Here is a 12,359-nt window from a genome sequence, read left to right as displayed (position 1 = left end):
CCCAGCCTTTTCCATACATACATGTACATGTATAAAATAGTACATACATACATACATATACCAAGGCTTCCTTCCCCCTCACCAGGGGGGTAGCCAAAAAGGACAAGGCACAAAAACACTCCCACCTATTTCATCCCCGAAAACACTCCACACCCCTCCACCCTCCCTCCCATCTTAGCACCTCCCAGATGATGGGTCATCCCTGCACCCTGTCCACTGCCCTGGGTGCATAATAATAATTATGATAATAACAAATATAAATAAAAATAATAACCACAGTAAAGTCTTTCCCAAAAAAGCTCACCATTGAAGAAGCTTCAATGCACATTGCCCAAAGACTCGAAGAAGATGTGTTATATGCTGAAAAATCAATTGACAACTACATTTCACACAGTGTGGACAAATGCACTAGAAGTTGTGGTGTCTTTATATTTCAGAAACTATTTGACCATGAAATTCTTTCTCAGGAGGTACTTAACATGAACAAATACAATCAAAACTACTACGAGAAAGTAAAAATTCTTCTTGGCTTAGATGATAAAAACAAACCACTCATCCAACATCATGGATTTATTCTTCAACAACAATGACCAAGTCATCATATGCCATCTGATATCACAACTGAGAAGACTCCATTAAACTGTGGGTGTTGTATTTCCAGTGATTCAATAAACACTGTTGAATATATCCACATAGTTATATCTACAGTCACAAATCATATGTAACAATGGTGTATACTCCAGACAACCTTCCACAATGCTAAAGTAAACTGAACTGTATCCGTCATGATATGCAGGTATCTATAGCCACCAGTCACGTCACTCTCTAATATTCTTGATGGCTTTCCATAATTACATGAACAATCGTGCACTTAATGGAACACTCAAGACTTTAATTAAGAACAAGCAAAAATGCAATCACACAATAGGCCAATCAAAGGTCACTCAACTGCACAATTGAGTGTCAACCAAATTTAACAACTGACAGTATTTGTGTGTCATGAATCAGTCAAACAGGTCTATAACAGGGGATCAATACTTAATAGCTGAACATACCATCACACAGAGAAGTTAAATCCCTCAAGTCACACTGGAGGGGCCTCTCACCAGCATAGGTCAAATTGCAATACTTGAGATCAACCTTTCATGAGGAAGTGTGAATGACTATGTGACATTTGAAACAAGTCCTTCATGAAAAGGCTGAAAAGGCTTCTTTCCCCTATGGCTCACCACAACACATCTTAGATTACTTTTTCTCAAGAAAAAGGTGTATCACACAGGTCACACTTTAAGTGCCTCTCGATCGTGGGTCGCCATGTGTCGATTAAGACGATTCTTTCTTGAGAAAGCTGCATCGCAGAGGTCACATTTGAAAGGCTTCTCTCCAGTGTGAGTCATCGCATGACATTTGAGAGCATTCTTTCTTGAGAAGGCTGCATTGCACGCATCACATTTGAAAGGCTTCTTTCCAGTGTGGGTTATCACATGTTCTTTAAGTCTACCCTTTCTTGAGAAAGCTGCATCACAAAGGTCACACTTCAAGGGCTTCTCTCCAGTGTGGGTCATCACGTGCCATTTCAGAGATTGCTTCTGTGAGAAAGCAGCATCACACAGGTCACACTTGAAAGGCTTCTCTCCAGTGTGGGTTTTCATGTGTTCTTTGAGATTACACTTTCTTGAAAAAGCTGCGTCGCAAAGGGTACACTCGAAAGGCTTCTCTCCAGTGTGGGTCATCATGTGATAATTGAGACCATTCTTTTGTGTGAAACCTGCATGGCACAGCTCACACTTGAAAGGCTTCTCTCCACTGTGAGTCATCACGTGCTTTTTGAGAGATTGCTTTCGTGAGTAAGCTTTATAGCACAGGTCACACTTGAAAGGCTTTTCTCCACTGTGGGTCTTCATGTGTTCTTTGAGATTACCCTTTCCTGAAAAAGCTGCATCACAAAGGATACAGTTGAAAGGCTTCTCTCCAGTGTGGGTAGTCATGTGATGATTGAGAGCATACTTTTGTGTGAAAGCTGCATCACATTGGTCACACTCGAAAGGCTTCTCTCCAGTGTGGGTCATCATGTGATATTTAAAAGCATGAGATCTTGAGAACGCTGCATCACACAGGCCACACTTGAAAGGCTTCTCTCCAGTGTGGGTCATCACATGATATTTGAGAGCACTCTTTCCTGAGAAAGCTGCATCACACAGGTCACACTTGAAAGGCTTCTCTCCAGTGTGGGTCATCACATGATATTTGAGAGCACTCTTTCCTGAGAAAGCTGCATCACACAGGTCACACTTGAAAGGCTTCTCTCCAGTGTGGGTCATCACATGATATTTGAGAGCACTCTTTTCTGAGTAGGATGCTTGGCACAGGTCACACTTGAAAGGCTCCTCTCCAGTGTGGGTCATCAAATGATATTTGAGACCAGACTTTCTTGAGAAAGCTGCATTGCACTGGTCACACTTGAAGGGCTTCTCTCCAGTGTGGGTCATCACGTGTTGTTTGAGACCAGTCTTTCTTGAGAAAGCTGCGTTGCACAGGTCACACTTGAAAGACTTCTCTCCAGTGTGGGTCATCACATGACATTTAAGATGACATTTTCTTGAGAAAACTGCATGGCACAGGTCACACTTGAAAGGCTTCTCTCCGGTGTGAGTCCTCATGTGATATTTGAGAGCATTCTTTCTTGAGAAAGCTGCATCACATTGGTCACATTTGAAAGGCTTCTCTCCAGAGTGGGCCATTTTGTGATATCTGAGAGCACTCCTTTCTGAGAAAGCTGCATCACACAGGTCACACTCGAAGGGCTTCTCTCCAGTGTGGCTCATCATGTGTTGTTTGAGAGAAGTCTTATGTGAGAAATATGAATCACACAAGTCACATTGGAAAGGCTTCTCTCCGGTGTGGGTCACTAAATGTCGGTTGAGATGATTCTTATGTATGAATGATTTATCACACATTTCACAATGAAAAGGCTTCTCTCTAGTGTGCATCATCATGTGATACTTGTGAGCAGTCTTTCCTGCAAAAGCTGCATGGCACAGGTCACACTTGAATGGCTTCTCTCCAGTGTGAGTCCTCATGTGATATTTGAGAGCACTCTTTCTTGAGAAAGCTGCAATGCACAGGTCACACTTGAAAGGCTTCTCTCCGGTGTGGGTCATCACGTGATACTTCAGAGTATTCTTTCCTGAAAAACCTGCATTGCACAGGTCACACTTGAACGGCTCTTCTCCAGTGTGGGTCATCTCGTGATATTTTAGAGCACACTTTTCTGAGAAAGCTGCATCACACAGGACACACTTGAAAGGCTTCTCTCCAGTGTGGGTCATCATGTGTGTTTGAGACAATTCTAAGCCTTCTCTCTCCAGTGTGAGTCCTTACCTGTCATTCCAGTGCACTCTTTCCTAAGAAAGCTGCATCACACAGGTCACTTTTGAAAGGCATCTCTCAAGTACGGGTCATCGCATGATACTTAAGATGACTTGCAAGATTTGAGTGCTGCAGATGCCACACAGGATTCTCTTTATTCTGTGAGGAATATACACAAATTTCTGATACCTCTTCCAAGGAAATATTTATATTTACCCTTCAACCTGAAAGAAAATATACAATAAGTTTGACATCTAACTTTTTGAGAGTAACACAAGCGTATACAATGGGGCATTAACCAAAATACTGTAGAGGAAAAGAACAAACAACTCGTATTAAGGAAGCAGCTTAATGAAAGATGAAAGAAATGGAAGGTTGAACAAATACTAAAAACTATGACGTTGTGCACAAAATGAGAAAAAATAAATAAAAGAGACTGTGACAGTAAAACTGAATCAGGAAATAAAAGGGAAAATGAGTGGCTAAATAAATACTGCAAAGATATAGAGGACACAAGAAAAAGAGATTGGTGTATGATGTAGGACACAATAGCATAGTCAGTAATAGGAAATCTTTATCAAATTTTTGCTGAGGGCCACACATACACACCACTCAAGGATGTTGTAAATCATTGTTTGATAGAGTCATGGGAATCTGATATTTATTTCTACAGCCGATGACTTGTTTTCCATTTTTTGGAGATTCCTTACCTAACCTAACCTCACAGTTGCCAGGAAAACATTTCACAGAAATACCACTGAAAGCCTACAAATAAATAAAATGTAGATTTTTGACATCCTTGTGGGAGAAGTAAATTACTTCTAGTCAGTGTATCCTAACATGTCACTACCTACACTTAGGATAGGTTAGATTCAGCCCCCCCCACCCCTTCCATGGTCTCACTAATCGCCGACCAAACCGACCAAAGCCAACCAAACCCAAACAATGACGGTTTTTGCTCAAATGCACAATTTTATATAAAAAATTAGCATATGGTTGCATTATTTGACTTATTTTCTTTAGAATGTGCGATTTCCATGTAATTTGATTAAAGAGAAGTTACGTTTTTATCCTCTGCAAAATTACTGGCCATACCTACGAATACCGTCCGACTCATGCCGACCAAACCTGAACAAGGACGATTTTTGCTGAAATGCATGATTGTCTATAAAAAATTTGCATTCGGTTGCATTATTTGAACTATTTTCTTTAAAATGTGTGATTTTCATGTAATATGATCAAAGAGAAATTATGTTTTTATCCTCTGCAAAATTACCGTAACTTCTCTTTGATCAAATTACATGAAAATCACACATTTCAAAGAAAATAGTTCAAATAATTCAACTATATACAGTCTATTACACTAATAACCCAATAGTAAGAAACTTAATAGTGAAGATTGATCCATACCACCAGTAACCATAGATGGCGGGCTGGACAGTATTCGTAGATGTGGTCGGTAATTTTGCAGAGGATAAAAGCGTAACTTTTCTTTGGTCAAATTACATGAAAATCACACATTTTAAAGAAAATAGTTCAAATAATGCAACCATATGGTATTTTGTTACAGTATTCGTAGCTGTGGTTGGTAAATTTGCAGAGGCTAAAACATAACTTCTCTTTGATCAAATTACATGAAAATCACACATTCTAAAGAAAATAGGTCAAATAATGCGACTATATGCTAATTTCTTATACAAGATAGTGCATTTGAGAAAAAAACGTCATTGTTTGGGTTTGGTCGGCTTATAGTTGGTTTGGTCAGCTATTAGTGAGACCCCACTTCCATCAAATACTAAAACAAGACACTGTCAGGGTAGCTTGTTGAGTTATAGTTATTCAGAGTAAACAGCCATTTCAAATGCGTTAATAAATATTTTCCTTAAATATTTGTGCCCCATAAGTCAACATATAATTTAATTCTTCAGGTCACTGGTTAAGTAAAAATTAACTTGAAAATAATAAGGCACAGGAGTGGATCAATAAACATTACAAAGGAAAAGAAGCCACATGGAAAAAAATCGGAGCATCACGGAACATACAATGTCAAAAATCAATGTGCGATTCCTTTATTGGCTTCCCTTTGACAGGAAACACTTCCAACCCCCCCTACATACACAGGATTGAGAAGTGAACAAGGCAATGTTGGCAGAAACAGCACCAGAAGAATATAATCAAATTCATAAGATGTTTATCTATCAGAATATAATCTAGTCAGTTGAAACATGCCTATCCTTACCTACAGCTAGGTTAGATGACACTCACCCATCCATCCCTTCAATTCCATCAACTAAAACAAGGAGCATGGTGAGAGTCGCTAGGTCAGTTTTGGTTAATCAGTCAATTAAAGAAAGTTAATTGTAATTAATTTTTTTGTGAAAACTTAATTGTGCCCATGCCCCATGGTAATCTTACTCATAAATCACAAGGACAACATAGCCCTACTTTTTGGTTACTTTATGAAGAATGATACTATTTCTGGAACCTTTTGATATAAATTGATTATTAATATTTTTTGAGGCAACAGTTCCTTTTGGAAGATATTTTACTGTATGTATTTGATGTATTCCAGTTCCAAATAATTGATAATACTCCTGTAACCCGTAAACTTTGCATTAAATAGAATTTGCCGAGAATATAGTTACCTAAGGAATATATCACCTAATTTGTGGCTTTGAATATATGGTCATTGCATACCTATTATGCACGAATGTAAACAATAAATAAGCGCTTTGACAAGACTACATTCTGCCCACCAATTACTAAATAGGCAGTGGTCATGTGGTACTAACATCAAGCTAGGCAACATCGCGTAATGAACAGATAATGAAATAACCTCTGCCATACAATAAAAATCATGTACACGATTGACGAGTGTCCATAATCAGTGCACAGTGAACTGAGACATTTGGAAGTTAATTTCTTAAATTCAATTTTTGTACTGAGGAAGACGATGTGGCGGTCCACCAGGAAGAATGTAAACAAAGTTTGACTATATTGCCGACATTATTTACTTTTAACTTAATTTGAATATGTTTATTGCGGAGTCTGAATATAAAAAGTTGTATAAAATATACAAATTATACTTCAGTGTTGATTTGTCAAATATAATGTAATGAGGGCTATTTTTTTAAATGCACTGTATGTTACATATGATACATGTATTCATACATTATAAAATAATAAATTAAGAACTAAAAGAAATTATTAATTAATCAATATAAATTTTTAACGCTGATAGAACAACATATTGCATGCTAACTAAATTAACCTACTTCACAGACAAAAGGAAGTAGCCTACTTACATTATAGCCTACATAGTAGAACTTAAGCTTTAGAGAGGGCTGTAGAGGGCCTCAAAGAGGAGAATCGAGTTCTTCACTCGAAGGCCCAAAACACAGACGGCAAACCATGTGATGTTTGAAACCTGGGTGGGAAACAGTGACAAACAAAACACAGAGAGATGGTAAAAAGCCCTTACCAGGCCTGCTTGAATGCAGAAATTCTTTTCAAGATCTTACAGGTGTACAAGAAGAAGAAACGATGATGCAAGAGAAGAAGGGTAAGGTAAACTTACTACGGTAAATAAAAATAAATAAATAAAAGGTGTATAGAGAAACTCAAAATTAGTAATACACCATGGCCTGACGGTTGGCATCCAAGAATGTTAAGGGGAATGACAAATGAGATTGTCGTTCCACAGCGGCGGAGCCAGGAATTTTTAGTTGGGGAGGCTAAGGGGGGGCTGAGCAAATTTTTGGGGTGGCTGATAGTACTATAATTTTCGCGTTAGCGGCAATCCGAAAGGCGTAGTCCAAGGTCCGCCATGGGGTCAAAGGGGCCGGCCTAGGATCCTTGGTGGGGTCCAGGGGCACCGCCCTGATGGGAGCCCTGCTAGGATTTTTTGTTGGGGGCTGAGGAGGGAGTCAACATGTTGACGAGGTGGGGAGGTCTCAGAAAATAAACTCAGATGATGATCATTCACGAACATCTGACCATGGGAGGCATACCATGCTGTTTTGATCCCGGTAAAAAAGTTGGTTTTCTAACCTCACTTTACAAAGGATTACAAAGGCGGAGCATGCCGACAGGAGACCTTTTGGTCCATATCTAGGTCGGATGCAGAAAAATCATAATAATAATGAAATAATAATGATAAAAACTATAATAATGTATGCAACTAACAAAATACATAAATAAATGCATAGGTATAGTTGAATAATAAACAAACAGGTAAACAGTAAATAATGATAAATTGACACATAACTAATAACAAATGAAAATCAAACAGACAAATGATAACAAAGCAAAAACAAACAATATAAAATAAATTATAATCATTACAGCATCTTGCTTAGGTGTTTATCTAAATGAGTCTTAAAGCTTTGAACTGAACTACATTGCACTACCTGTGCAGGAAGTTTATTCCATTCATTAACTACACGGTTGGCAAAGTTGTTTCTACCTACTTCCAAATTGAATCTATTTCCGGACAGTTTGAAACCATTGTTTCTTGTCTGATTCTCATTCAATGTGAAAATTTTGTCATTTTTGATGTTGTCAATTCCCTTTAAAATCTTAAAGACCTGTATCAAGTCACCTCTGAGTCTACGCTTTTTTAGGGAAGACAGATTCATATGTTTTAGTCGGTTTTCGTATGATTTATTTTTGATATTTGGAATCAGTTTTGTGGCTCGCCGTTGTACTTTTTCCAGTCTGTCAATGTCTTTAATGAGATTCGGTGACCATACGGAAACAGCATATTCCAAATGTGGACGAACTAACGATTTATATGGCTTGTTAATGAGCGATGGACTTTTGAAATCAAAAGATGGCGCAATCAGTCCTAGAATCTTATTTGCTTTCTCAGAGGCTGAAATACACTGCTTGGATGATTTGAGGTCGTTACTGATAATTACGCCGAGATCTTTTTCACTATCCACTTTTGTTAACGAATTTCCAAATAACTTGTAATCGTACTTATTGTTTTTACCTATGTGCATTACCTTGCATTTACTCGTGTTAATGTCATTAGCCACTTTTCAGACCATTGCTGCAATTGATCTAAATCTTCTTGAATATCTAATTGGTTTAAGTGATCATTTGCCACTCCGCACATTTTTGTATCATCAGCAAATTTGGAAACAGTAGATCTTAGTCCATGGTCTATATCATTTATATATACTATGAATAGAAGTGGCCCAAGAACGGAACCCTGAGGAACTCCACTTGTAACATTTTCCCATCTAGAAGTTCGAACGAGGTATATCGAGTTTACAAACCCACTGCTGGAAGTCTATTATTATCACTTCACCGAGCTGCTATTCCACTTAGGTTGCAAAAAATTACACGGTACTTTGGGCAGGATTGTAATCAAAACCCCTTCTACATGCTCTGCATGCTATGACTAGGGTTTCTTGAGCTGGATTAAATGTCTATGAATGGGGTATTATTGTCTGTCAATCATCAAATTGTGTAATTGGGTAAGGAAGGAAATCAAGTGTATACTTTTACCGTGACCAATTCATCATGCAGTACATGCCATAGGAAATTCAGGGCCAGTGTGGAAATTCAAAAGCTTCTTATATAGTATTGTGGGCCCTGGCATCTAATCGCCCTTTTAACCCATGTAGCATATACGTCTGTGTAAATTGCTTCATGAAACATTACTTGAAGTAGGCTATATTTCTTCAATTGTCGAATAAACAAAAATTGAAATAAAAACAAAAACAAAAAGGTTTTACGGTTTGTAAAACATTTATATGAATGAAAATGAAATTCATATATAGCTGAACAAACACTTTTGAAACATAAGCACTTCCCTAGAAACTATTTACATATTTCGATAACAAAAATGTAATCCTCTTGCTAAACTTAATTGCAAGTTGTTCCTTAAGAATAGTTTTAAAAAATAGATAGAAATACATGTTTTCTTCATTCAGTGTCCTTCATATGAAAAAGCCAGTAAATCCTTGATGTTTTGACATTTCATGGATTTCAACCATAAACAGATAAAGTTAAAAAAAGAAGAGAACTTCACGATAATATATCCCAGGAAATACATCGTTCCACCTACTTTAAATTGATATGCCTATTCCTATGGTTGGCAGCAAATGCGTCGATAATCATATACCTGTCTAACATCTTTGCTCTATGGGAATTGATGTTTAATACTCCAAGATTACTGGTATGTTTGTCACCGCTACTGTTACACAAGTAGGTTTTCAGTTGCTTTAGGCACGAAAACCTTCTTTCACATGATGCTGAGTTAATTGGAAGAGTAACATTAATACGCACTAGCTTATACAAATCTATGAATGCATCTTTGTACAGTTGGAGCATGATGGCAAGTTGCATAGGTGTGTCCACTTCCATTCCCTGCTCCTGCTTTCTGGCAACCAACCTTCTTAGTTGGTGCAGCTCTACGGATAGATCTTTGTTCAAAAAGGTTGAATGATTGGGGTTGATGGCAAATACTCCAATAAGTACCTGACATGCATCGCCGGAAAACCTTCTTCTCAACTCACTGAGAAACTTGTCTATCACGGAGTAGTAAATCCGTCTCTTGGTAACATCGGAGTCATTCGAATCATCATCTTGTCCTATGCCGGATGTTATGACAAACTCATCCAAGTATCGTGGGGCTGCCCTTTGCCTCTGACGTGCAAGTTGTCTGCGAATCCCTACAGTCTGGCACAATTCTTCAGCATGATTTCGTAGTTGCTCCCAGCTCTCTTCGTTTCTCATCTCTGTGAGACTAGACATCACTGCTTCAACCAAATCAACTGCTGAGGCAAGCTGGAGATCGGGGGACTGGAGTTGATCTGACAAGGTTTTCGTCAAATGCAGCAAACTCTCCATGAACACCAGATTCGTCACAAAATGGTGATCCAGAAGGGCAGTGAGTGACCTTGCTCCACTGGCCCTGTCCACATTTCCCCCTTCCATTAGATGTTTTAGGGTTGCAACGATGCCAGGCAAGGTCCTCTTAGCAGCTTAGCAGGCTGAGTGTTGGCATGCCCTTCTGGTGTCCGATAACCGTTTGAGTTCTATATGAGTTCTGGGTTCAGCTCCTTTTGGAATTTTAATAATTCCTGATACATCACCGACGAGGAGAAAAAAATGTACAGTGATTGGATTGTGACAAAAAAAAAAAAAAAACTCAGAGATTGACCTTATATTGTTTATACAGTCAACTAAAACGAGGTTTAGTCTATGAGCATGGCAGTGGATGTGCAGTCTGTGAAACATCTCTTCTGAATCTTTCTTGGACCCCATTGATGCAACCCGACATAACTGCCGCTCCATCATAGCACTGGCCGACACAGGTATTGTGGTCAATTTTACATTTGGCTAAAGTTTCTTTTATCTTCTGGAGTAACGATTCTGCATCAAGGCCTTCAGCTGGTGTGAAATCCAAGAATTCTTCATGAAGTTCCTGATCATGGAGATACCTCACAGCAATAGAGATCTGCTCCTTCTTCGCTATATCCTTCGTTTCGTCCACCATGATGGCAAAGTGCACTGCTTGTTTCACCTCATCACTTATCTCCTTTCTGATCATACCTGACATTATCTCAAATAATTCATTCTGTATATCGTGGTGAGTATATTTTGCATTCTCCGGACCGTTAACTTTTTTTGGCAACGCACTCACGTCAAAGATGAGACAAACCCGTGTGCGTTTCTCGCTGTGTAGGTGAACAGTTGCCAGATGTCGCTAGCCATTTATAGAATCGTCCTGTTTTCAAAAAAGGATGTGTTTGTTGGATAATCATTTCACTTTGTAATTGCCTTTATTTTAGAATACAGTTACATTTTTATTTATCATTTAGGAAGATTATGAAATATTAGTGTAAACGCCCCTGAAAATCACGGGATTCTGATTTCTCTTGTTATTCGATTTCGATCTCCTTTAACTATTTATTAATAAATTAAAATGCACATTTTTTCGAAATAAATTTATTATTTCGTTGCTTAGGCGATTACTTTTGATATAACATTTTCAATTGTTATATTTTAAACCAAAAGCGCATCCAAGTCACTGTCAAATGACATATAAGATTTTATTACCTAGTCTTTTTTAATGTTTAAGTTTTGAATCACACTATTTTCATCTTCACTTTTTCTAGAGGATCGTTTTTCCGGCGTATCTTAATTGACAGACATTACGTACATAACCACACACAGAAAGAAGTATACACAGAGGCACATTGCTCCTTATTATAGTATATATTAAATACCTCGGCTTACAACTAAGTGTCCACAAGGGCCTACATTATCTAGCTACATGCAATACATCGTACCAACCTCCCAGCACGTGACTATATGTTTGCAGATACACGTACTTCTGTTTGCAAATTCCTGCACAGCGCTATCTTATGGCATCATTATCATATTTGAAATTATATACCTAACTAGAACTAGAATAAACGTTACCTATAGAGTCTAATTGTTAATTATTAATTTAACACAAAGTGAAATGATTATCCAACAAACACATCCTTTTTTGAAAACAGGACGATTCTATAAATGGCTAGCGACATCTGGCAACTGTTCACCTACACAGCGAGAAACGCACACGGGTTTGTCTCATCTTTGACGTGAGTGCTGCCCGGCATCAATGGCTTGATAAATTGTTGCCCCTGTAACTTTCTGCAATTTGAATTCTCCCCAAGCTTGCATCGCAAATTTATGACAAGCTGAAATATCATGAGCCTTCAGAGACATGGTTGCCTTCTTCCAATTCTTGAATCCAGTGTGGGTGAATGATTGTTCAGCTCGACCAAGATGGGAAGTTGTAAAATGACGACACGCAAAACAGTGAGCTGCATCTTTGACCACGGAATATTCAAGCCAAGAATATTGTTGGTGCCATCTTTTATTAAATGATCTTGTCTGACCACCTTGCATGTGTGAAGGATGTTTATTCAAATCAGGACAGGTAGGCCCACTATCTGGCAGCAGGCTGATGTTGTTTGGCCCTTGAG

General features: G+C 38.4%; 1 protein-coding gene across 1 annotated transcript in view; it reads right to left on the bottom strand.

Annotated features, from left to right (window-relative positions):
* Positions 1–573: 573 nt before the first annotated feature.
* LOC143032035 (uncharacterized) overlaps positions 574–12,359 on the bottom strand; it is a 48,332-nt gene continuing 36,546 nt past the window's right edge. Inside the window, exons 13-14 of the mRNA XM_076196504.1 lie at positions 3,473–3,528; positions 574–3,376 (exon numbers count right to left, since the gene is read on the bottom strand). Coding sequence (XP_076052619.1) covers positions 1,281–3,376; positions 3,473–3,528 — 2,152 coding nt within the window. The 3' untranslated portion in view covers positions 574–1,280. The remainder of the gene's footprint in view (positions 3,377–3,472; positions 3,529–12,359) is intronic.

The sequence above is a fragment of the Oratosquilla oratoria genome, chromosome 12, assembly GCF_046742065.1.
Source record: "Oratosquilla oratoria isolate Oo_2021 chromosome 12, ASM4674206v1, whole genome shotgun sequence".
NCBI lineage: Eukaryota > Metazoa > Arthropoda > Malacostraca > Stomatopoda > Squillidae > Oratosquilla > Oratosquilla oratoria.
The sequence above is the reverse complement of the archived record's forward strand: the minus strand, read 5'-3'. Positions and strand labels throughout refer to the sequence as shown.